Raw genomic sequence first — 22,992 nt, 5'->3', positions numbered from 1 at the left:
GCTCATCCAGGAGAACCAGGAGCTGAAGCTGGTGCTCCAGACCCGGGGCAGAGGCCTGGGCTTCTGTGGCTCCGGGCTCCTGGCCGAGGTGGCCACCAGCCCCCGGCTGCCCCGGCGCAGAACCATCAAGTTCAAGGATGCCGAAAGAGGTGAGGAGCGCCAGGGCCCGCGGGGGCTCTTCTCAGATGCCCACGAGGCTTCACTCATTCAAGCTTGTGCCAAGACAGGGGAAAGCGGCGGGGGCGGGGGGGCGGGGGGGTCCCTGCTCCCGTGGGGCGATGGCTCGTCAGGTGCGGAAGGTGCTGAGGAGTGATGCGGGGGCCGGGGCCTCTTTAGGAAGGCAGCGGGGAGACAGTAACATCTCCGAGAAAGTGACATTGGAGCAGGACTGGACCAAAGTGAAGGGGCCACAAGGCTGGGGTAGAGCTGAGGGAATGGTCCGTGCAAAGGCCCTGAGGTGGCAGCGGGTCGAGTGTGTTGAGGCACAGTGCTGAGGCACACTGGAGAGCAGGTGAGGACCAGGAGGGTCTTCTAGGTCGGGGTCGTTCTCCTGGTGAGAAATCACAGGCTTGGCTAGAAGGGGGAGTGAACAGTGCCGGGGGCTCTGGATATACTTGGGCGGGTTGGGCGTGCTGGTGGGAAAGTGGCACTTGAAGGCAGTTCCTAGGGTTTGAGCAGTGCAACTGGGGCGCTCCCCCTGGCACGGGCAGGCTGAGGGGACCCCAGCTCTCATGGGGACAGGCACCACGCTTCCCGGAAGCCTCTGGCTGTGCAGATCCACCGGGAGATACAAGTGGCCAGGGAGCGTGTGGGCCATGTCAGTCCTGGCACAGTGTCCCGTCCCTGCTTCTGAGGGCCCGGAGATGTTAACAGGCAGAGAATGGTCTCCGGAGAGGCGGTTCAGGGAGTGTGGGCTGCTCCATCAAACCACCACAGGCTGGCGACTTCAACAATCCACTTCCCACAGTTCTGGAGGCTGGAAGTCGGAGATCAGGGCGCCGGCACGGTTCTTGGCGAGGCTCTCTTGCTGGCTGAGAGCTGGCCACTGTCCGGCTGTGTCCTCACATTCTGGAGACAACCCCTTCCGTCTCTTGTTAGAGGGCACTAATGCCATCATGGGGACCCATCCTCATGACTTTGTCACCCCCCTAAGGTCCGGTAGGCTTCAGTACAGGAAGTTAGGCAGGACACAGTTCAGGGCAGAGCAGAGGGGAACGTCTCAGGACACACGCGTCAAGAAGATGCGGTAAAGGAGGCTGGCAGGAGGGAGTCGGTGAGGCGGGTCAGGACCCCATGCAGAAGGGGCTTCCCAGAGACAGAAGTGGGGAGCGGGTGGACGCACAGGGAGGCCAGAGGCCTGGGCACTGGGGCGGCTCAGGGGGGCTTCTCTGGTCTTGCCTGATGTGATTTGTGGGCCTGGAGGCTAGTGGAGGTGGCGGGGGGCCCTTCCACGGACGTGCACCCTGAGGAGCAGAGCGCTTGCGGTGCTGCTGGAGGGGCGTGGGGGCGGGGCCTCTAGAAGACACGGTTGGGCGCTGAGGGTCACCAGCCGTGGGCTGAAGACGGGCGTGGGGGCGGCCAGGCTGACGCAGTGAGGAGGCCTGGCTGAGACCATGGGCAGCCTGGCCGAGTACGCACCCCAGGGGTGGTGGTGTGGGTGGGTCGTTGGAAGCCTCTCCGGATGGACTCTCAGCTGAGCATCAGGACGAAGACGCCACGTGGGGGAGTTGGCGGAGACGGGCAGGTGGGACAGTCACCCAGTGATGGGGGAGCGTGGGCTGGATGCACCTGCCGTGGAGGCGTGAATGGAGACCCGGTGGGGGCTGCAGGCGGGGGTCCTGCCTGCAGTGGGGCCGCCGACCGCCATCTCGTGGTTAGCTCAGAGCCGGGAGGGTAGAAGGTCCTGTGCGGTGGCCACAGTGACGGTCTAGGCATCCAGCTGGACGAGAGGGATGGGGAAGGTGACAGGGAGGTCAAGGGGGTGGGGGTCTGGGGTCAGTACCTTGGCTGGCACCTGCCGCCGGGGGCACAGTCATCTGGGCACGGTCACAGCCCATCCTCCGCGGCGCGCGCGCAGGGCGGCTCAAGTCCTAGGTCCAAGCAGGGCTGGCGGTGGCGAGAGACCGACGGAGCCTGCGCTGGTGGGAGAGGCCACGGGCCACCGTCAGAAGGCGTGAGGTGGGGTCGGAGGCCACAGACACTGCCACTGCCCTGAGTCGCTGAGTCTCTTGTGTCTTTCTCGGTGCAGTTCTTTCCAAACCCCTCACCCCCCACCACGTGCACAGAGAGAGGCTGCAGAGGCTCCGGTCAGAAGGGAGCCCCCGCTGCTGCCCGGGGTGCGGCCCCACCTCGCTCTCACCTCCAGGGACCAAGCAGGCCTCCAGCGCCAGCAAGGCTCCCAGGGGAGGGGGAAGTCTGGGGCGCGTGGGTGGGTGCCCCTGCCTGTCTGGCCATCTGGCCTGGCACCTTGGGTGAAGCCCCCTTCACCCGCTGTTCCCTCTGCTTGGGTCTCCCCCCTCGCCCCATCCCCACTATTGCCCCCTGGGAGCTCTAGACGGCCTGCTCCTGGCCCTGCACGGTGGGTGTCCACTCCGAGCCTGGACACCTTCTGCCCCTGGGGAGACAGGCCAGGGTGGGGCACGCTTCGCCTCATCGTCCGGGCACCGGTCACGGCTTCTGGGGACATCGGCCCTGATGTTGTGAGGGTCCCGGGGCGCCCAGCCTGGGCTGTGGCAAGGCTGGCCCTGGGCGGGCAGCAGCGGGGTTGACGGCTGCGGAGGGGCCCTTGCCCGCGGCCCCTCCACGACTCCCCTCCCCAGCCCCGTCCCTCACGGCGTGACTGCCCCGCGCCAGGGTGCAGCCCGAGCTCGTCTGGGCTCTTACTTCTTCGGAGGGTGGCCTGCTCCGCCTTCCCCGGGGCACCTCGAGTGGCCGGCTGAACCGAGGTGGCCGGCGGCCGGGGACGCGCCAGCACGGAGCCGCCCCTGGCCCAGCTCGGCCCCGCGCCCCGCGGTCCCCCGGCGTGGCTCCCGGCGGAGGAGGGAGGCGGCTCCCGGCGAGCCGAGCCTGACGCAACCCGGAGGGCCGTGGGCGGCGGGACCGGTCGGGCGGGGGGCGGGCCCCGCTTCCGGGCGGGGGGAGGGGGGGGTGCGGCGGGCAGGGCCGGGAGGGAGCGCGGCCCGAGCGGACCGCGAGCGCCTGGGAGCCGACCCGCCAGGTGGGCCCCGCACCCGGACCCTCCAGGGCCCCGCTTCTCCCCGCCTCCCCCCCCCCCCCCCCCCGCCCCGGCCGCCAGTCCCGCCCCCTCCCAGGCGCAGGCCCCGCCCCGTGCCCCCTGTCCCACTCGGCCTGGGCCCCAAGGTCGAGCGACTGGGGAAGTCACCTGCCCCCAGCCCCCGTGCCTCCTCGTGCTATAGGAGCCCAGACCCACCAGCCCGTGGGCTCCCCGGGGCGCCTCCGCCTCTGGCGGGTCCGGGGATTAGCGCCGCAAGCCGGGGCCCTGAGAACAGGGTAGGGGGGGGGGCGTTAGGTCTGGCGCCCCCCACCTGCCCGGCTGCGGCCGCGCCTCAGGCGGCGCTCTGAGCTGGGCCTGCAGCCCCGGGCTCGGCCCGGGCGCCTCCTCCAACCCCCCACCCCCACCCCTTGCTCCCCTCAGCCCGGCTCTGCCCAAGGCTCCCAAGCCGCGGGTGACCCCCGGGCCTGTCGCCTGATCTGCTGTCTCCCTCCAGTTCTCCCAGGACTGCCGGCTGAAGAGTCAGTGCTGGACTCCAGCCCTGTCACCATGGGCAGCCCCGAGGGGCGTTTCCACTTCGCCATCGACCGTGGAGGCACCTTCACAGATGTCTTTGCCCAGTGCCCTGGGGGGCAAGTGAGGGTCTTGAAGCTGCTCTCAGAGGACCCCGCCAACTATGCGGACGCCCCTACTGAGGGCATCCGCCGCATCCTGGAGCAGGTGGCCAGGGCAGGGCAGAGGAGCGGGCTGGGGAGGGACCTGGGACCGGGGCCTGACGCTGACCCTGTGGTTCCCAGGAAGGAGGCGTGCTGTTGCCGCGGGACCAGCCCCTGGACACCAGCCGCATTGCCAGCATCCGCATGGGCACCACGGTGGCCACCAACGCGTTGCTGGAGCGGCGGGGGGAGCGGGTGGCGCTGCTGGTGACGCGTGGTTTCCGAGACCTGCTACACGTGGGCACCCAGGCCCGAGAGGACCTCTTTGACCTGGTGAGCGCACCCACTCCAGCTGATGGCTGCGTCGTGCAGCTCATGGTTTCCCAGGGATGCCGTGGCCCCTCGGGAGGGCAGCCCTTGGAAGGGTCAGTGTTGGCCCCAGGCTAGCAGCTTATAGGCAGAGAGAAGGTTCCAGACACTCCTAGCAGGCACTCTGTCCCCCAAGCCCTCAGAGTGGTCACAATGTCTTGCTCCTGTCTGTCACCATGCCCTGTTCTGGGTCCTGGGTGTGGAGCACCCCAAGACATACTGTTCGGGGTGAGGGGTAGGAGCCACCCCCACTCTCCCACTCCCCTACCCCCACCCCTACTGCTGGGCCCCTCCAGGGAGCTGCCCTTGCGGGGGTGGCAGTTGGCTGCACTCAGGTGCCTGGGGGCAGAGAGCCACTCCTTGGGGGTGGGGGGGCCTTGCTGGGGCTGGCCCCGTCTGTGTCTCCTGGGCCTATGGACTGGACTGCCGGGACACATCCCCTCGCCCGCACTGCCCCACCCGCGCAGGACCCCAGCAAGGACCCTCGGGCCTGGGTGTCCTCTGAGCCTCCGCCTGTCCCCAGGCCGTGCCCATGCCTGAGGTGCTGTACGAAGAGGTGCTGGAGGTGGACGAGCGCGTGGTGCTGTATCGCGGGGAGCCAGGTGCCGGGACACCTGTCAAAGGTGCGGGTGCCTCGGGGCTGGGGGCACGGGGGCAGCAGGGTGGGCCTTTGACGGATGGTAACGGGCCTCCTGGCAGGCCGCACGGGGGACCTGCTGGAGGTGCGGCAGCCTGTGGACCTTGGGGCTCTGCGTGGGAAGCTGGAGGGACTCCTGTCCCGAGGCGTCCGCAGCCTGGCCGTGGTGCTCATGCACTCCTACACGTGAGCGTGGCTTGGCCGGGGCTCTGGGCGGTGGGCCGGAGGCCGTGGGCAAGAGGCGAAGCGCCGTGGGGTCGTCATTACAGGTGGGCCCAGCATGAGCAGCAGGTGGGCGCACTGGCCCGGGAGCTGGGCTTCACCCACGTGTCACTGTCCTCGGACACCATGCCCATGGTGCGCATCGTGCCTCGGGGGCACACGGCCTGTGCCGACGCCTACCTTACCCCCACCATCCAGCGTTACGTGCAGGGTTTCCGCCGTGGCTTCCAGGGCCAGCTCAAGGTGAGGCCCCCTGCCGGCCCGCTCCGCCCGCCCCACCCCTGCCTGCCCGGCCCCTTACTGGCTGCCGCTCTCCCACAGGACGTGCAGGTGCTGTTCATGCGCTCCGATGGTGGCCTGGCGCCCATGGAGTCCTTCAGCGGCTCCCGGGCTGTGCTCTCTGGCCCCGCTGGGGGTGTGGTTGGCTACTCGGCCACCACCTACCGGGTGGAAGGCGGCCAGCCCGTCATCGGCTTTGACATGGGAGGTACGGAGGCCGGACGGGTGGGGTCAGGAGGAGTCTCCAGCGCGGCCCCCCGGGGCTGAGCAACGCGGGCGTCCAGGTCTGTGCGGTGACTCCTCCCACCTCTCTCTCCTCCAGGCACATCCACCGACGTGAGCCGCTACGCTGGGGAGTTTGAGCATGTCTTTGAGGCCAGCACGGCTGGTGTCACCCTCCAGGCCCCTCAGCTGGACATCAACACGGTGGCAGCTGGTGGGGGCTCCCGCCTCTTCTTCAGGTCAGCCCCCGCACCTGGGTTGGGCACTCCCCTGCCCCCCGCCCCCAGCCCTGCCTCCCAACCCACCTCTAAGTCCCGTCCTCCCTGCCCCAAAGGTCCGGCCTCTTTGTGGTGGGGCCTGAGTCTGCAGGAGCCCATCCCGGCCCCGCCTGCTACCGCAAAGGTAAGAGCTGGTACCTGCCCCGCCGGGCCCCTTCCCACGCTGCCCAGGCCTACCTCCGCCCCCCCACCCCCACCCCGCCGCCCTTCAGCCCTGACCCTGCTGCCCAGCCCCCAACCCCCACACCCCGCACACCTCCCAGGGGGCCCCGTGACGGTGACGGATGCCAATCTGGTTCTGGGTCGCCTACTGCCTGCCTCCTTCCCCTGCATTTTTGGGCCGGGAGAGGACCAGCCACTGTCCTCTGAGGCCTCCCGAAAGGCCCTGGAGGCCGTGGCCGCTGAGGTCAACAGCTTCCTGACCAACGGGCCTGGCCCGGCCTCCCCGCTGAGCCTGGAGGAGGTAGCCATGGGGTTCGTGCGTGTGGCCAACGAGGCCATGTGCCGGCCCATCCGCGCACTCACGCAGGTATGCCCGCCTTTGCCCTCGCCTTCGCCTGCCCTGCCCCCCACCCCCTCACCTCCCACTCAGGCAACCCCATCAGGGTGAGGGGTGGGGGGCCAGACAGGGCAGGGCGCGCCACCGACCCCCTCTGGCTTCCCAGGCAAGAGGCCACGACCCCTCGGCCCACGTGCTGGCTTGCTTTGGGGGAGCTGGCGGGCAGCACGCGTGCGCCATTGCCCGAGCCCTGGGCATGGACACCGTGCACATTCACAGGTACGTCTGGGAGTGGTGCGCCTGCCGGGGGTGGGGGGCTGGCTTTGGGAGGCACCCCCACGTAGCCGAGGCCCCCCGTCTACGTAGGCACAGCGGGCTGCTGTCAGCGCTGGGGCTGGCCCTGGCGGACGTGGTGCACGAGGCGCAGGAGCCGTGTTCCTTGCCCTACGCACCTGAGACCTTTGTGCAGCTGGACCAGAGGCTGAGCCGCCTGGAGGAGCAGTGTGTGGACGCCCTGCGGGCCCAGGGCTTTCCCAGGTGGGGCTCACAGGGGGCAGTGGAGGGGGGAGCTGGGCCAGGCAGGAGGCTGGCAGCATCCCAGCCACCCCCTAGTCGGCCTTCCCGCCCGACGTGCCGGGTGGCGTGGTCCGGGAGGGCTGGCGGACGCGGGACGGGAGTCCCCGGGGCACCGTGTGTGAGTGGCCCGCCCGCCCCGCTGCTGCAGGTCCCAGATCAGCACCGAGAGCTTCCTGCATCTCCGCTATCAGGGCACGGACTGTGCCCTCATGGTGTCTGCCCACCGGCACCCGGCCGCTGCCCGCTCGCCCCGTGCTGGCGACTTTGGGGCCGCCTTCGTGGAGAGGTATGCGAGCTCTGCGTCCCGGGAGCCCTGGCGGGTGGCCTACCGGCCCGGCCCTGATCGTTTCCTCGGGGCCGGCGGACGTGCAGGTACATGAGAGAGTTTGGCTTCGTCATCCCCGAGCGGCCGGTGGTGGTGGACGACGTGCGTGTGAGGGGCACTGGCCGCAGCGGCCTTCGCCTCGAGGATGTTCCCAGAGCTCAGACCGGGCCTCCCCGCATAGACAAGGTGGGCGGCTCTGCCTCGCAGGGACAAGGGGACGGGTGTGGAGGGGGAGAGGCAGGGAGGGGCTGCACCTGGGAACCTCACTCATCCCACGCCCTCCTCAGATGACCCAGTGCTACTTTGAGGGGGGCTACCAGGAGACCCCTGTGTACCTGCTGGGAGAGCTGGCCTATGGGCACAAGCTTCAGGGGCCCTGCCTCATCATCGACAGCAACAGGTGGGCTGAAGCCTGGCCAGGGTGGGGCCGTGGTGGGTGCAGTTGCCGGGGCCTGGTGAGCTCAGGGGCCCTGCAGGGGCTCTCTGGCCCGAGGCTGCAGGAACAGAAAGGACTCCGGCGTCCCGTTATGGTTGGGTGTCCCCCGGCCTGGGGACGTGGGGTCCCTATTTGGGACGGGAGGGGGGGTCTGGCTCGGCGCCCCCAGCCTCTTGCGCCCCTGCCTTCAGCACCGTCCTGGTGGAGCCAGGCTGCCAGGCAGAGGTGACTGATACCGGGGACATCCGCATCTCTGTGGGGGCTGAAGTCCCGAGCCTGGTGGGCGCCCAGCTTGACCCCATCCACCTGTCCATCTTCTCTCACCGCTTCATGAGCATTGCTGGTGAGTGGCTGCCCGGTCCCCACGGCCCTGCTCCCTGGGCAGAGGTAGTGCAGGCACGTGGCTGGCAGGCCGTGCAGAGAGAGACAAAGTGTGGCCCGGGGAAGGGGCAGAAGTGGAGTCCCCGCTGGCGACAGGGCCGCCCTGGGACGGCCAGCCCCACCGCACCAGCCGGCCTTGGGCAGTGGGAGCACCTAACTCCCGCCAGCAGTCATGGGGCCTGAGATCGCCATCCTGTCTGTGGACGGAAAGAGGCTCGGCCCGGTGAGCCCTTCTACGCAGGGTCGGCTGGGGCTTGCTCGCCCCGAGTCCTGTGCCTCAGCACCGATTTCTTGCTGTGCTAGGCAAGGTGGAGAGTTGACGTGGGGTACCGGGTTCTTGGTGAGGCCCTGAGCAGGGATGGAGAGGAAGGGGGGGCACCTCTCACACAGGCAAGACACGGGGCCCGCCTGCAGCCTCGCTGTGTCCGCCGGGCCACCACCGCCTTCGGGTCCTGGGTCTGGGTGTCAGAGGCCTTGAAGGCAGCAGTCCTGCCTCTTCGTCCTCTAGGGGTGTGCCGCGCCGGTGGGTGGGCGGGCGGGGCGGGGCCGTGCCGCGGGCGGGGCGGGGCCGCGAGTGGGCGGGCGGGGCGGGGCTGTGCCGCGGGTGGGCGGGCGGGGCGGGGCGGGGCCGTGCCGCGGGGGCGGGGCGGGGCGGGGCCGCGGGCGGGGCGGGGCCAGCGGGTGCCCGCTCATTCTGTGCCCCCAGAGCAGATGGGCCGCATCCTGCAGCGCACAGCCATCTCCACCAACATCAAGGAGCGTCTGGACTTCTCCTGTGCCCTCTTCGGGCCCGATGGGGGGCTGGTGTCCAACGCCCCCCACATCCCCGTGCACCTGGGCGCCATGCAGGAGACCGTACAGTTCCAGGTTCGGCGGCCCACCTCTCGGCCTCCCTGACCCCTCCCCTCGCCTCCGCCCCTGCCGCCTCCACAAGTGTCTTCTGGTCTCAGATCCAGCACCTGGGGGCCGACCTCCACCCTGGTGACGTGCTGCTGAGCAACCACCCGAGCGCTGGGGGCAGCCACCTGCCAGACCTGACCGTCATCACCCCGGTGAAGGCCGCTGCCTGGGTGTCTCCGGGGGTGGGGGCGGCGCGGGCTGCTAGCACAGCTCACGGTCGCTCTCCACCCCCAGGTGTTTTGGCCGGGTCAGACTCGGCCTGTGTTCTACGTGGCAAGCCGTGGGCACCATGCGGACATTGGGGGCATCACGCCGGGCTCCATGCCTCCCCACTCCACCACACTGCAGCAGGAGGGCGCCGTCTTTCTGTCTTTCAAACTCGTCCAGGGAGGAGTCTTCCAAGAGGAGGGTGAGTGGGAGTGGGCTTGGAGTGACCTCGAGGTCGGGGGGGGGGGGGGGTAGTTCAGTGGACCAGGCCGATCGGGGCGCTGTGGCAGCGAGTGAGTGGCGGAGGCCTGCCTTGAGGCTGGGGGAGCCGGGGTAGCGACCCCAGAGTGGTAGCAGATCATCTTTCAGAGATGATCGGAGGCACTGAGGTGAGCTCCTTCTGGGCCCAGGAAGGCTCAATGGTTTTGGGGGTGGGGAGCTGGCCAGGACAGTCACAGGACTGGGCACAGGAGGGAGAGGGGCTGTTTCAAGGTCAGCAGCTGCTCACGGTGGTGTCTGCCTTGTGTTTGCACTGGGTCTGTGGGCTACAGAGCAGTGAGAACGGGGGCCAGGGCCTGCAGACTCGCGGAGAACTTTCCTGGGCCTGCACTGGTCTGCCCTACACCATGAAAGTCCCCAGCCCATGTGCAGAGTAGATGGGGGGTTGAAGGCTTGGAGTGGGGAGTGGGGTAGGGGGCGGCTGCAGCTGTGCTGAATGATACTGACCCTCAAGCAGGGCAGAAGTGGGGGTAGGTAGGGACAACTGTTTTGGAGATCAAGGTTGGTATTTGATGGGATCTAGGGATGAAGATGAGAAGTCAAGTTCAGACAGCCGGAAGGTGGAGGGAGGCTGTGTCACTGAGTCGGCACAGAGCAGTGAAGTTGGGACAGAAGCCCAGGGACAGGGGCAGTGAAAACAGCTGGTCTGAGGCTGCAGGTGTCTAGGAGCCCAGGCAGGCATCTGGGAGTGAGAGGAGGCAGCGGGGGGGGGGGGGGGGGTGACAGAGCCACAGGCTGCCGTGGGCGGAGGACACAAAGAGAGTGACCCAGGCCTGGTCATTCCCTTGGTCAGTGTGTGTGGTGGGGGCAGAGGGCAGGGGGCAGGGATCATGGGAGGGATATGTGCAGGCACGTGACAGAAGACGCAGTGGCCAGGGAGCCTCAGCGGATACTGTAACCTAGGTTAGGGAGAGAGTCCTTGCCTGGGTCTCTGGGGATCGCCAGGGGGCGGACGCCTGGTTCAAATTTGTTTGGAGGTGGGGCAGGAGGCCCAGAGAGCTAGCTGATGCTCTTGCAAAGTGGTTGAGAGGGGGCCAGTGAGGGCCATCGGACTGAGGGCAGTATGAGTTGGGGCGGGTCAGGGGAAGTGTTTCTTCTCCCGGGAGTGGGGAGGGAAGCCCAGAAAAGGCAGGAGGGAGTGGGGCAGAAGGAGTTAAAGGTAAGAGGACCCCCCTGCTCCTCCTCAGGCACCTCCAGTTCCTGTGAGGTCACAGGAAAAGCCTAGGGTGCCCTGGGGGGCTGGGCTTTGGGAAGAAGGTTGAGCAGATGGCAGGAGGCTGTGGGTTTGGGGGTGCCGGGGGTGGGTGTCAGCAGGGTTGTGGGGGGCCAGGGAAGGGCCAACGTGGGGAACTCCCCATAGTGCCCAGCAGAGGAGGAGTAGGTATGGACCAGGGCACTGGGCAGCGCAGCCCCCCATCCGACCGGGTGGAGGGTGGCTCAGCGGTGACCCCATCCGTGCAGCGGTAACTGAGGCCCTGCAGGCCCCAGGCAAGATTCCCGGCTGCAGCGGCACGAGGAACTTGCACGACAACCTGTCGGACCTCCGCGCCCAGGTGGCCGCCAACCAGAAGGGCATCCAGCTGGTGGGAGAGCTCATCGGGCAGTACGGCCTGGGTGTGGTGCAGGCCTACATGGGCCACATTCAGGTGGGCCTGGGGCGCAGGAGCAGGGGGCAGCTCTGTACCTGCCCCCTGGCGGCCAGGCGGGGAGGTGGGCAGCCCCCGCCCACCTGGAAGGCAGCGTGGCTGCCGCTGAACGTCCCGTCTGCCAGGCGAACGCGGAGCTGGCTGTGCGGGATATGCTGCGGGCCTTCGGAACCTCCCGGCAGGCCCGAGGCCTGCCCCTGGAGGTGTCAGCAGAGGACCACATGGATGATGGTTCCCCCATCCGGCTCCGCGTGCAGATCAACCTGAGTCAGGTCAGGCCGCAGCAACGGGGCCGTGGGCACCCGACGCGTGGCCGCGGGGCTGCTGCTGACCCACCTCTCTCCCCCACCCCCACCCCGTGGGCAGGGCAGCGCAGTGTTTGACTTCAGCGGCACGGGGCCTGAGGTCATCGGCAACCTCAACGCTCCTCGGGCCATCACGCTGTCCGCCCTCATCTACTGCCTGCGGTGCCTGGTGGGCCGCGACATCCCGCTCAACCAGGTGCGCGGCGAGTGCTGTGTCCCTGAGCGAGCCTGGGGGCGGGGTCGGCCCGACACCGGACTGCTCTAGGAGCGCGGGGGTAGGGCGACGTTTATTGCCCAACCGCCCTGAGAGCCGCCCCCCCCCCCGCCCCCCACCTCAGGGCTGCCTGGCGCCAGTGCGCGTCGTGATTCCCAGAGGCTGCATTCTGGATCCGTCCCCCGAAGCGGCCGTGGTGGGTGGCAACGTGCTCACGTCGCAGCGCGTGGTGGACGTCATCCTGGGGGCCTTTGGGGCCTGCGCCGCCTCCCAGGTGTGGCGGGTGGGTGGGCACGCTTGGGGCCGCGGGCGGGGAGGGTCTCGGATGCCTCCAGCCTAGCGCAAATGCCGTTCGCCCCTGCCAGGGCTGCATGAACAACGTGACCCTGGGCAACGCCCACATGGGCTACTACGAGACGGTGGCGGGCGGCGCGGGCGCGGGCCCCGGCTGGCACGGGCGCAGCGGCGTGCACAGCCACATGACCAACACGCGCATCACCGACCCCGAGATCCTGGAGAGCAGGTGGGTGGTGAGGGCGCGGCCGGGGCGGGGAGCAGGAGCCCGAGCCCGGGTGGACCGTTCTGAACCCCCTGGCCCGCGCAGGTACCCAGTCATCCTGCGCAGCTTCGAGCTGAGGCAGGGGTCCGGGGGCCGCGGGCGCTTCCGAGGCGGGGACGGCGTCGTCCGCGAGCTGCTCTTCCGCGAGGAGGCGCTGCTGTCCGTGCTGACCGAGCGTCGCGCCTTCCGGCCTTACGGCCTCCACGGTGAGCGGCAGCGTCCCTGGATCCCCGACTCCCGCCCCACCCACCCACTTCTGCACGGTGTCCTCCCCTCTGCCCGCCCGCCGCCTCTGCCCCTCCCTTCCTTGCCTTCCGGGCCAGCCTCACTTTGCCTCTTCCCGCAGGGGGCGAGCCCGGAGCCCGGGGCCTAAACCTGCTGATTCGCAAGGACGGCCGGACGGTGAATCTGGGCGGAAAGACGTCGGTGCCCGTGTTCCCCGGGGTAAGGATTGACATCTGTCCTTCCTCATTCCCGCGCGCCCTCCAGCGGCCCCCTTTCCACAGAGGGTGAGCAGAGTTGCAAAAATAACCAGCGTCTGAATTTAATTTGGTTTCCGAAGGAGAGGGCGCGCAGTGGGCCTCCGTGGGCCAGGCCGGCCGCCGTGAATGCGCTGCCCCGGTGGGGATGGGACTGCAGCGAGAGGCAGGGTTGGGGGCGTCCACGCCCGCAGTGAGCCTGTCCCTCTGCTCCACAGGACGTGTTCTGCCTCCACACACCAGGCGGGGGCGGCTACGGGGACCCGGAGGACCCCGCCCCACCGCCGGGGTCGCCCCCGCAGCCCCCAGCCTTCTCTGAGCGCGGCAGCGTCTACGAGTACCGCAGAGCCCAGGAGGCGGTGTGAGGGAGGGCCCCCACAATAAACAGCGAAGTCACCGCGTTCCCGCGGCAGCCGGCCAGGCTCACGCTCTGCGTCCGCGTCCGTCTTTCCAACTGTCGCCTGCGAGCCTGCGTCAGGAGGGCACGGAAACTCGGAGGCGAAGTCCCACGGCCAGGTGGTCTGTGAGCCCCGCCAGGGCGGTGCTGAACGTCACCTGTTCCACCTCCTGGGGGCGGGAGTCAGACTGAGGAGTCGCCCTAGCTGCAGCCGGCCCAGCGCCCTGAATTCTGGCACTTACTGGGCTCAGCGGGCCTCCGACCGCTCCCCGGTACATGATGTAGTCCAGGCGCCGGCCCCGCCAGGGCTCAGCCCGGCGGCCTCCGCCCAGAGGGCCCGCCAGGTAGCGGCGGCGCCCTTCCTCCTGCTCCAGGGCCCTGAGGAGGGGTGGTGTCACCAAGGCCAGGACTCCCCGGCGTTCCGGGCGGCGTCTGACCCCCCAGATCGCCACTCACCTCCTTAACATCTCCGGGGAGCAGGCCACCGAGTGGCGGAGGGTGGAGGTGCTCAGTATTGTGCCTGGGGGAGGGCGGGCGGAGGGCGGTGTCAGCGGCAGCCGCGGCCCTCGAACCGCACCCAGGTCGGCTCCCCACCCGGTTGCCCGCGTACCCAGAGCCCAGGGCTGATCCCGGCGCGTGCCCAGCCGGCAGGGGTCCCGGAAGTGGCTGAAGAGCTGGTGCTCCTGCTCCTGCGCGTGGTCTGCGGGGCGAGATCAGCGCGTGGTGGGCGGGGCCAGGCCGCCCCGCCCCCGCCCCGCCGCAGCCTGCCCTCACCTGAGGAGCAGTTGTCGAAGTTTAGGTCGCCCAGGAGCACGCTGAAGGCCACGGCCTCGCCACTCTCGCGGCTCTCGGCTTCAAACTGCTCGATCCAGTCCAGTAGGAGCGTCAGCTGTTTACAGCGCAAGGGCCCGTCCTCTGCGAGGGCGGGAACGGAAGGCTCAGCGGGGCCGCGCTCCCCGCCCCCCCCCACCCACCCTCCCCGGGGCTCGCGGTGCCGCGGGCAGTGAACCAACGGTCGGGGGCGCGGAGAGGCCAGACGGCCTGCCCACGCGCCGACGATCCCGTCCTCGGGCTCACCACTCGGCGCATGCAAGTGCGTGCAGTGCAGGAAGCCCACGACGCGGCGCCCGTCCAGGATGCCCACCTGCGCCTGCAACACCACGGAGGGCCCCAGCAACCGTCGCCAGTTCGAGCCCACGCCAGCCCTCTCCCCGCCAGGAGGCGCCGCGGCGGTTGGGCAGGTACCTGTGCGGAAAGCAGTCCCTTGGAGGCCAGCGCGTCCTCGCGACGGGCGTGGGGGAAGGACCGGAAGGCGGCGCGCAGCAGCGGGTAGCGCGAGGCCAGCAGCAGCCCGCTGCCGAGCAGCTTGAGGTGCGGCCCGGGCTGCAGGCCACACGAGCCCACGTCGTGCAGCACCGGGCCCAGACTGGGCGCTAGGCGGCTCACGAGGCGGTGCGCCGAGCGCAGGTCGAACACCTCCTGCAGGCACACGAATTCCAGACCTGCCGGCACCTCGGCTGTCAGCACTCCGCGGGGCGCCCCCGGCCCCGGCGGACTGCTGCCAGTGGCCCCGCAGCGCGAGGGCCGCAGGCCGGCGAGCAGCGCGGCGCCCACAGCCTCGGCCCGCCGCTGGCTGTGCTTCAAGCTGCTGAAGCGCGCCAGCCCGTCGGGGAGCAGGCACAGGTTGGCGCTGAGGAAGCTGAAGCAGCGCGCGGGCGCGGCCGGGGGGCGCCAGGGCGCGGGGGGCTCCCAGCACTGCGGCGGGGGCTGGTAGCAGAAGGGGCGGCGCCAGGTCTGCAGGGGCAGCCAGAGCGGCAGCCCGAGCAGGGCGGGGGGCAGGCCGCCCAGCAGCAGCAGCAGCAGCGCGGCCCCAGCGCCGGCAGCGGCCTTCAGCCGCCGCAGGCCGCTCGGGCGCGCGGTCGGCGCGCAGCAGCCCAGCAGCCGGTCCAGGGCCCAGTAAGCCGGGAAGAGCAGGGCTCGAGCCAGGCGGTGGAGGGCGTGCAGTCCCGGGTGCGGGAAGGGAGAGGGCCGTGGGGCCGCGGACGCTGGGGGCCAGTCCGGAAGGGTCTGCATGCTGTGCGGGGCCCCTCCGCCTCGCGGCGCCCCTGCGACCCAGTGGCTGCCGGCGTGCGTCCGCGGGAGCTGCGGGGGTGTCACGGGGGTCAAGGTTACGTGGCGCCACCTGTGCGCGGAACGGCGTAGGTGCCGCGCCCCGGGATCGCTGGGGCGCGGGCGCAGGCGGCAACCGGCGCGCCCGGGAAGCCGCGCTCTCCTCTCCCGCGCGGAGTCTGGGCGGCCGTTGGAGGGAACAAAAGGGAAAGCGAAAGAGACCCTGGTTTCGCAGCCCCGCCCCCAGAGCCTCCTCGCCCCACTCTGCCCCGCCCTCCCCTGTCCGCCACCGGGAGAGCCCCCAGACCTGCCCGACGCGAGCGGGGATTGGGGTGCAGCCTACGGCGGATGGAGAGCGACCCTCTTTCGTGCAGGCGGGCGCAGCGCCGGTGGAGGCAGTGCGGTGCGTGCTGCGTCCCGCTCCCTCCGCCGGCCCGCAAGTCCGCGCGGAATTGCCGGCGCCCTCCAGCGGCCCTGACTTCGGGGTCTACCCCAGCACCACCCGTCTCCCGGGGTTCAGGTGTCCCGCAAGCGAGTTCAGAGACACAGCTCCAGAGGAGGGACGGACTCAGAACGCCCTAATCTGCCACCCCGTGAGAGCCCGGCAGAGCTGCCCTAAGAGGCCCGTCCCCCGTGGTGACAGACCGCTCCGTGACCCTACCCCGAGGAGCTTCCAGTCGGGAGGTGAGGGGCCGTTGGTGCGGATTTGCGCCGCCGCAGCCTCAGGACACGTGAGCCACATGGAAATGAGCTCCCCATCCGGGGGCCCTCTTGTACCTGCTTCCTTGGTTCCCAGGACCCTGCTGCCCCGCTCTCTGTCAGGTGCTGCCGGGCCCTGCTTGGGCCCGCCTCTGAATCATTTGAGCCGTGAACCACAGCCCACCGCCCTCCCGGTTGGGTCTTAAATTGCCCAGGAGTTTGGATCTGGGCAGCCATTCACGACTGCTGCCAGGGAGGAGGAGGGACTTCTGCCCCCCACCCCACCCCCAATTCTCCAGGAGTCCCTGATCCCCTTTAGAAACCAAGATCTGGTGCTGGGCGTGTTCACCGCGACTGTCGCGTCCTGCTGCTAGGCCTTGTCGGCAGACAGCTAGGAGGTTTCCGTCTCTAGATCTCACACTTCTCTGTGTGGAGTCCTTCCCTGCCTTTCCGCGGGGGTCTGGCTGGATCCCCTGAAGTAGCAGGCCTGGAGTGGAGAGGGCGGGGAGCTCCCGCGCCAGAAGGCCCTAGCACACCCCACAACCCTCTCCCTCCCTGCCTTCCTTGCTGGTTGCTGATACGCCGCCTCTGGTTGAACCTTGGGACTCTTCTGTTCCCTCAGAGCGCTCTGGCTGGCAAGCACCGGCGTTCCGGGAGCCTCCTCGCCTGGGGTCCTCACTCCCACCTCCTCAGCCCACCCCTTGCCTCCTATCGCAGCTCCAGCCTCCTTCCCTTCCTCGGGCAGGTCCTCTCCTTTACCTCTCGTGGGCCAGAGGCCACTCTGTGGGCTTTACCCCACTGCCCATCTCTCGTGCACACCCTGGCAAGGACCCCCATCCTGGCCTCCAGTCCTCAGTTTGCTGCACTATCCACAGGCCCCTCCCCTTAGTCTGCAGGTCACCCCTGGCGGAGTCCCATTTTACACGCCCCCGCCCTCTGCCGCGCTCCCTTGGGCTTTCCCGTTCTGCCTGCGCTCTGCCCCCGCCCCTGCCGCAGGTGGGTTCTGCCGGCTCCGGCTCTGAGGCTCGGAACCCTGTGGAGCCTTAGGAATCGGCCACATCTCCCTGGGCTGCCCCTCGCTAGGATTTGGGTGAGTCTACTTTCTCCGGGGTCCCGTCCATCTAATGTCCCCTTGCCCTTAGTGAGGGTCCAGGAGCCCTCCCTGCCCCCTCTCCCGCCGCCCTCTTCCTGGCCTGGGACAGAGGGAAGGGTTCCCACGTCCACATCCTTGTCTTCTGCCTTCCACTCCGCACCCAGGCTTTAGCTCTCTGTACAGCGCTAACGCTGCTGGCACAGCCACGGCCCTCCCCTGCCGGGTCGGCTCCTCCTTGCTTCCTGCTCTTCCCCCTCCGAGTCTCAGGGGGCTCCTGCTGCTCTCACCCGCAGGCCGGCGGCAGCTGGGGACCTTTGAACACCACCCCCCTCAGCGGACAGCTGCCAAGCTTTGGTCTTGGGGCTCTCTCCGAGGACCCCGGGGTGGGCCTGGAGCCCCAGGGCAAGCAGGATTGAAGGGGTGCGGGGGGAGGAGGTGCTGGTGGGCCACCCCGGCGGAGGCAGCACCCCCAGGAGTTCTGGCCCGGGGCCCAGCGGCTAGCGTGTGTGGGCAGCTTTAATGGCCTGGCACCGAGGAGCGGGGCAGAGCGGGCCTGGCTGGCCGGAGCCGGCATCACCAGATGAACATAGGCTTGCCATCGTCATGCGCCAGCTGGTTGAGGCAGGAGAGCAGCAGCAGGGCGTCGGTGAGCATGCCGGGGTGCACGGTCTCCACCAGCACGCGCTGCAGGAAGTCCACGGTGTAGGAGCCGCCCTCGGACGCGGCCAGCTCTGGCCTCTCACGCAGGATCCCGTAGGCGTTCACCAGCTGCTCGGTGAGCGCCGGGTGCACCCGCCCGTCGTAGCCCAGGCTCTGCAGCCGGTTCATGATGCTTACGTAGCGCTGCGTGAGTGTCCGGCACAGCTCTTCATCCAGCTTGTGGTCGCTGGGGTTCAGGGAGGCCTGAGGGGAGAGCGGCCGTCAGGGCCCCTCCTGCTCCCACCGCCACAAAGGCAAGAGAGGGGCAGGTGCGGCCGAGGGGTGTGGCTGTGGCGATGTGCTGGAGGGAGGTGTCCCGGAGGCCCTGGGAGAGAGGTCTGGGGACCGGCAGCAACCCGGTGGGTCTCCGCCCGCTTCTTTACTGCCCGTGCCTTCCAACCGGGCAGTGACTGCATCCCGCGGCATCTCGCCAGGAGAGCGGCCCCTCCTCCCCACTCCTGCCGTTGCCTCTCGGGCATGTGACCTGGACGTTCAGTCAGGGCCCCGGCTCAGAAGGGCCCACACTCAGCTTAATGTCCTGCTGTAGCCATCTTGAAGTTCTTTATAGGTTTTGAACAGAGAGCCCTGTATTTTCATTTTCACCGAGTCCTGCACATTACGTCTCTGTCACACGAGCAGCTGCCCCCAGGCCCACAGAATGTCAGGTCTGAGGTAGATGGGGTCTCTTGCCTGAGGCCCTCCTACACGTCCCACCTCTTGGGGCCAGGCCTGACCTGCAAGGTCCCCACTCTGGCCCTGCTCATCCCCTTCCAACCGTTCCTGGATGCCCACCTGCTGGTTCCTAACCTGCTGGGACGAGCTGCTGAGGCGTCACTTTCTCCGAGAATGTCCCCTGTCCTTTCCTCCCCAGGTGGCCTTGTGAATAGAGCCCTGGACTCCTGGCTCGGCTCGGCCAAAGTAACGCCTGACCGCTGGCAATCGTACCTGGAGCCCTGTGCTCAGCACCCCCGCTGCACGGTCACTAGAGTAAGCTCATCTCCCTGCCTCTAGGCTCCTCCCGGCCCCCGAGCCTTCTCCCTCCTTTCGCCTGCTCCTGTGCCGTCAGGCAGGCTGCAGGAGTTCAGCCACCATCTGTGGGTGACAAGTGGGGCCGCTGGACGGCGCGGAGCACAGTGAGTGGGTAGCTTTAAGCCCCAGCCCCCCAGGACATCAGAACCCATTATCTGCTCACTCCGGGGCTGTGGCTGAGCTCCTGCTGTGTGCCAGACGCGGCGCGTGGAGCTCCAGACAGGAGCAGAAGTCGGGGGTGGGCACCCTGCGCCCACCCTGCCAGGGTACTGGACGGGGAAGAGCAGTGTGGGCACACTTACACTGAGACGCAAGGCTGCGGCTGCCCCGAGGAGGTGACCTCTTGAGAGTGGAGCACAGGTGAGGCAAGTGAGGGGGGACAAGCAGGACAAGCACTCCACAGGAGCGAGGGAGCAGCGGGCACCGAAGCAAGAGAGGGGGAGGGCTCTGTTCTGCAGATAATTCGCAGCCCTCCCCTGTGCAGGGCACCATACCAGGTGATGGGATTCAAGTGTGAGCAAAGCCCTCTGAGTTTATGGTGATGACAGCGCCAAGGAGAGGGACGCTACTGTGAGTGTTGCCGCGGGGAGGGGACTCTGGAGGGGAGAGGGTGCTGGGCTGAGGTCTGAGGGACGAGGATCTCAGGAGGAAAGAAACTTCCAGGACAAGGATACAGCATGCGTGGCTTGGAAGGTACCAGGAGGCGGAGCACAGAGCAAGGAGAGGGGCCCACAGGGAGGGCCGGGTTCAGGGACCGCTTCTGTCCCCACGCTGGGTCTGAGCCTCCCCTGCTCTGACACGGAGGAAAGCACACCACCTGACAGCTGCTTTGAAGAGTAAAGGAAATGTCTCTAGGGGTGCTGAGCACAGCATCTGTACTGGTGTGCACCCCCTTGAGGCGGTCCCGGCTCCAGGGGACACATCGGTGGGCTCTCACGTTGAGCAGAATTGTGTTTCAAAGGAATGGAGGAGGGGTGACATAGTTGGCCAGGATGAGGGAAGGAGGCAGCAAAGCCATCTCAGTGCCTAGCTCCCAGCCTCAACTCTCCTGCCCCCCGTAGCATGTGTCACCCCCTGGACCTGTAGCATACATATTTATGGCTTTTCTTATTTATTGAAGGCCTCCCCAGGAGTGGGCGAGCTCCTGGAGCGCAGAGACCGTCTGACATAAACTTGGTATGCACTGAATGCTCCATAATAGGAGTGAAGAGATGGAGGGGAAGGATAGTAAGGTGCCAGCAGTTTAGTCCAGGGCCTAGGTGAATGTAGACGCAGGCGTATACATGGGAAACATCTTTAGAGGGAGACTCAGCAGAGGACCTGGTGCTGGACCAGATGTGGAGGAGAGAACAGGCGCTACCAAATACGCACGCACCTGCAAGAAACTGAGCACATGTGTTCACCACCCAGTCTTTCCATTCTGGAAACGACGCCGACCACGTGTTCAGTGCTAAGGGAAACGGCGGCAAAGGTTCAGCCGTTGTTCCCGTTAGGAAGCAACGCTCAAGGGGCGGCCGCACGTCCCTCAGAGGGCGGAGACTGGAGTGTGCATCCTGACTCTTGGGTTAGAGAGAAAATCCAAAGCAGTTTGTGAAATCCTTACACCTGAGAAGCCCCCGCCCGTGGGTGGGAGGCCACCGGGCCGGGCGGGTCCACCTGCTGCACCACTGGTTAAATATAGAGCGAACTGCCTTGCCCCACACGTATTTCCAAACACAGGCTGTGTAAAATAAAATGACTTAAGTGCTCAGCCCAAGAAGGAGGAATAAAGCAAACCAAAAGGAAGCAGAAGGAAAGAAAGAGCTGAACCGAGGAAACAGAATCCTAAGGATCAACAGAGGATCAGCAAGAAAACCCCGCGAGCGCACCGAAGCCCCGCCTTCCCCTGCGGAGGGAAACTCCCACCTGCGACCCCGCGTCCGCGACGGCCGCAAGGCCTGACGTCACCGAGACCGGGCCAATGGGGTGAGACTGGGACCGTCAGCCCCGCCCCCTGGGCGGAGTCCGGGACCCGGGGCCCAGACGCGCGCCAGGGGGTGGGCAGCGGCCGCCGCCCCACGGGGAGAGGGACACGCGGCTTCCTGACGTCCCTTCTTTCTGTCACGGCAGTTCGGCGTGTTCGCGAGATAAGTAGCGAAGCTGCAGAAGTCGTAAATAACCTAAAACGGCATCTGGAGGCGTTAAAAACACGAGGGTGGGGCGCCTGGGGGGCTCAGCTGGTTAAGCGTGGGACTTCGGCCCAGGTCATGATCTCACGGCTCATGAGTTCAAGCCCCACGTTAGCTCAGAGCCTGGATCCTGTTTTGGATTCTGTGTCTCCCCGCGCCCCCCCCCCCGCTGCCCCTCCCACACCTGATCGCGCGCCCTCTTTCTCCCCCTCTCTCAAAAACAAAAACACCAGGATACAGTGCGGTTTATGATCAGAATACCTTCTCATGTGTCCTTCCGAAATGTTAAAAGGGAGGGAGGGAAAACTCGTGTGATCTTTTCAATGAAAGGCAGAAAATACATTCATAAAAGTATTCATGATTAAGAAAACCCCCCAAAGGTGTCAATGAATGAGGAAGAGGAAAAACTTAACCTGATGTGGCAGGGGCTGAAGCTGCCTCATCAGGCTTCCGTTCTAGTAATTCTAGTGCTTTTCTGAAGCTGAAAGCCTTTTCCAGACTCGCCTGTGGCTTAGGGACCTCTGCGACCTGGGCTTCTGCCCAGCAGGGCCCGTGAGTGGAACTTGCAGGCGGATGTGGATGCCGGGAGACAGTGGTGCCCAGGGGGAGCAGGGGTCCCCGAGAGTGCAGTGGCTATGACCCTGGTTCTTCAGGGGCAGCCATATCAACTTCTGTGCCCAGTTTTGTGTCCTCACCTAAACATGTATAATAAACCTCTTTCTGTTTACATCAGCTAGTGTTGATTCTGTTATCTGCAACCAAGAACTGTGACTGAAGAAGATTTGGCAAAAAGCCTGGACACACATTGTACTTAATGGGCAGACTTGACGTGTGTGTTTGCAGTCAAGCCAGAAACAGGATGAGGTTGCTGTATTATCTGCTTCTTGTAAACACTGTACAATATGACCGTCTACATAGAAAAGCCAAGATGATATACAGGCTATTAGAACCAGAACAAGAGTTTGGCGTGGTAGCTGGAAACAAACCATCATCCAAACACCACAACTGTTGTCAGCAGGCCAGTGCGTGGGGCTCCAGAGAGCACTAGGGGGCCCAGGACCCAGCTGGACACAGCCATGAGGTGCCTCTGTGACCCTCACACGGGTGCTGGGCTCAGGTCTGCTGTGATTGCAAGCTGAGAGGAAGGTACTCGGAGCACCCCACCCCCACCTGGAGCAGAAGATGTTTGCAGCTGGGGAGAAGAGGTGACAGGTCTGGGCACCGGAACAACTTTTAGTTGAGTTTAAAAGATGGCACAGCTGACTGTGAACTTATAAAACAGATGACCAGATTCATTGAAAACAGTCAACAAGTCCTCATTCGGCAACGGGGCTCTATTGAAACTTGTCAGTCGTCAAACTATCCAGCATTCGTGAAGCAAACGAGCCAGGTTCGGACACCAGGTTTGACCAGGGGTGGTGGGTCTGGATAGAATTTAGGGATTCTAACAACGACCAACACTGGAGTTCACCGCGCAGAAAAACAAGATGTTTTCAGAAAAGGAAATAAAAGTCTAGGCAAAGTGGAATTGGATCCTGATAGGAATCAACAAATGGGCCAGGCCAGCAGGCAGGATGGATGGCCTTGAGAGCGTTCGTGCTCCTCGGGTGGAACCAGACAGGGTCACCCTGCGGCGGGCCAGCTGGGGGAGTGTCAGACCCCGAAGACAACGTCTGTGCGGGTGGGCTCGGCAGGGCGCTTCTCAGGAGCTTGGGCACAAGTGTAGGACCCTGGCAGCACTGGTCATTGCTGATGGAAGGTGAATGGGGCCAATGGCTCCGGGACTGGGGACGGAATGAGTGTTTGGTGCCAGCCACAGCCCCTCCCCCACAAGCACTGGCCCAGGGGGCACCGAGCTCCTTGACTTCCTCAGACGCCGGAGAAGAGTGCCTTCGGTACATCCCGCCCTCATCTCCCTGCCTCTCCTCTAGGAGTTACCGGCTGGTGCTGTGACTGTGGAGTCCTGGGCAGAACTGCCGGCTGCCGCTAAGTGGAGAGGGGCCGCGGACCAGAGGGCTCGCACGGCGGACTCAGGGCAGAGTCCCGTGTCAACGGTGATACGTCTTTATCACCTTCCGTCTAAAGGTGGGTTTCAAA

The 22,992-nt window shown here is 66.7% G+C and overlaps 3 protein-coding genes and 1 long non-coding RNA gene across 6 annotated transcripts in view; 2 read left to right on the top strand and 2 right to left on the bottom strand.

The window, feature by feature from the left end:
• The first annotated feature begins 3,180 nt into the window (after positions 1-3,180).
• On the top strand, positions 3,181-13,128 carry OPLAH (5-oxoprolinase, ATP-hydrolysing). Its single transcript, XM_047074311.1, has 27 exons — positions 3,181-3,217; positions 3,729-3,952; positions 4,030-4,221; positions 4,781-4,880; positions 4,957-5,080; positions 5,164-5,359; positions 5,438-5,603; positions 5,718-5,856; positions 5,952-6,019; positions 6,159-6,424; positions 6,561-6,673; positions 6,761-6,931; positions 7,119-7,256; positions 7,343-7,481; positions 7,583-7,695; positions 7,923-8,074; positions 8,819-8,979; positions 9,063-9,164; positions 9,247-9,421; positions 10,960-11,144; positions 11,270-11,416; positions 11,511-11,645; positions 11,788-11,937; positions 12,029-12,186; positions 12,268-12,428; positions 12,569-12,666; positions 12,920-13,128. The coding sequence occupies exons 2-27, from the start codon at positions 3,782-3,784 to the stop codon at positions 13,064-13,066; spliced, it is 3,867 nt and encodes a 1,288-aa protein (XP_046930267.1). The 5' UTR covers positions 3,181-3,217; positions 3,729-3,781; the 3' UTR covers positions 13,067-13,128.
• On the bottom strand, positions 12,742-15,269 carry LOC124507876 (sphingomyelin phosphodiesterase 5-like). Its single transcript, XM_047074312.1, has 7 exons — positions 14,344-15,269; positions 14,176-14,248; positions 13,873-14,013; positions 13,709-13,798; positions 13,555-13,618; positions 13,341-13,476; positions 12,742-13,268 (listed from the first exon to the last, which is right to left on the bottom strand). The coding sequence occupies exons 1-7, from the start codon at positions 15,169-15,171 to the stop codon at positions 13,176-13,178; spliced, it is 1,425 nt and encodes a 474-aa protein (XP_046930268.1). The 5' UTR covers positions 15,172-15,269; the 3' UTR covers positions 12,742-13,175.
• On the top strand, positions 14,157-20,994 carry LOC124507878 (uncharacterized). Of its 3 annotated transcripts, none has more exons than XR_006961163.1 (4): positions 14,157-14,339; positions 15,728-19,297; positions 19,848-20,692; positions 20,837-20,994. It is a non-coding gene; the product is annotated as an uncharacterized LOC124507878 (long non-coding RNA). The 3 variants fall into 3 exon arrangements; XR_006961164.1 differs by lacking the exon at positions 14,157-14,339 and adding an exon at positions 14,714-14,781; XR_006961165.1 differs by lacking the exon at positions 14,157-14,339 and having other exon boundaries at positions 15,142-16,996; positions 17,293-19,297.
• SPATC1 (spermatogenesis and centriole associated 1) overlaps positions 17,570-22,992 on the bottom strand; it is a 28,187-nt gene continuing 22,764 nt past the window's right edge. The window contains 1 exon segment of the mRNA XM_047074313.1: positions 17,570-17,902. Within this exon segment, the coding sequence (XP_046930269.1) occupies positions 17,573-17,902 (330 nt within the window). The 3' untranslated portion in view covers positions 17,570-17,572.

Source organism: Lynx rufus, unplaced genomic scaffold (genome assembly GCF_022079265.1).
Source record: "Lynx rufus isolate CCGP_SWC_20201006 ecotype Redwood Valley unplaced genomic scaffold, mLynRuf1.p SCAF_12, whole genome shotgun sequence".
Lineage (NCBI taxonomy): Eukaryota > Metazoa > Chordata > Mammalia > Carnivora > Felidae > Lynx > Lynx rufus.
Note: the sequence above shows the minus strand (reverse complement) of the source record. Positions and strands in the feature narration are given on the sequence as shown.

What these genes read in the sequence shown, in the direction of transcription:
- OPLAH (XM_047074311.1), top strand. Translation starts at nt 3,782, where the DNA reads ATGGGCAGCCCCGAGGGGCGTTTCCACTTCGCCATCGACCGTGGAGGC. An exon ending in AGGAGTCTTCCAAGAGGAGG is followed by an intron (nt 9,422 to 10,959) that starts GTGAGTGGGAGT and finishes CCATCCGTGCAG; the next exon opens with CGGTAACTGAGGCCCTGCAG. An exon ending in GGGCCTGCGCCGCCTCCCAG is followed by an intron (nt 11,938 to 12,028) that starts GTGTGGCGGGTG and finishes CGCCCCTGCCAG; the next exon opens with GGCTGCATGAACAACGTGAC.
- LOC124507876 (XM_047074312.1), bottom strand. Translation starts at nt 15,171, where the DNA reads ATGCAGACCCTTCCGGACTGGCCCCCAGCGTCCGCGGCCCCACGGCCC. An exon ending in GCACTTGCATGCGCCGAGTG is followed by an intron (nt 14,014 to 14,175) that starts GTGAGCCCGAGG and finishes CCGCCCTCGCAG; the next exon opens with AGGACGGGCCCTTGCGCTGT. An exon ending in CTTCGACAACTGCTCCTCAG is followed by an intron (nt 13,799 to 13,872) that starts GTGAGGGCAGGC and finishes CTCGCCCCGCAG; the next exon opens with ACCACGCGCAGGAGCAGGAG.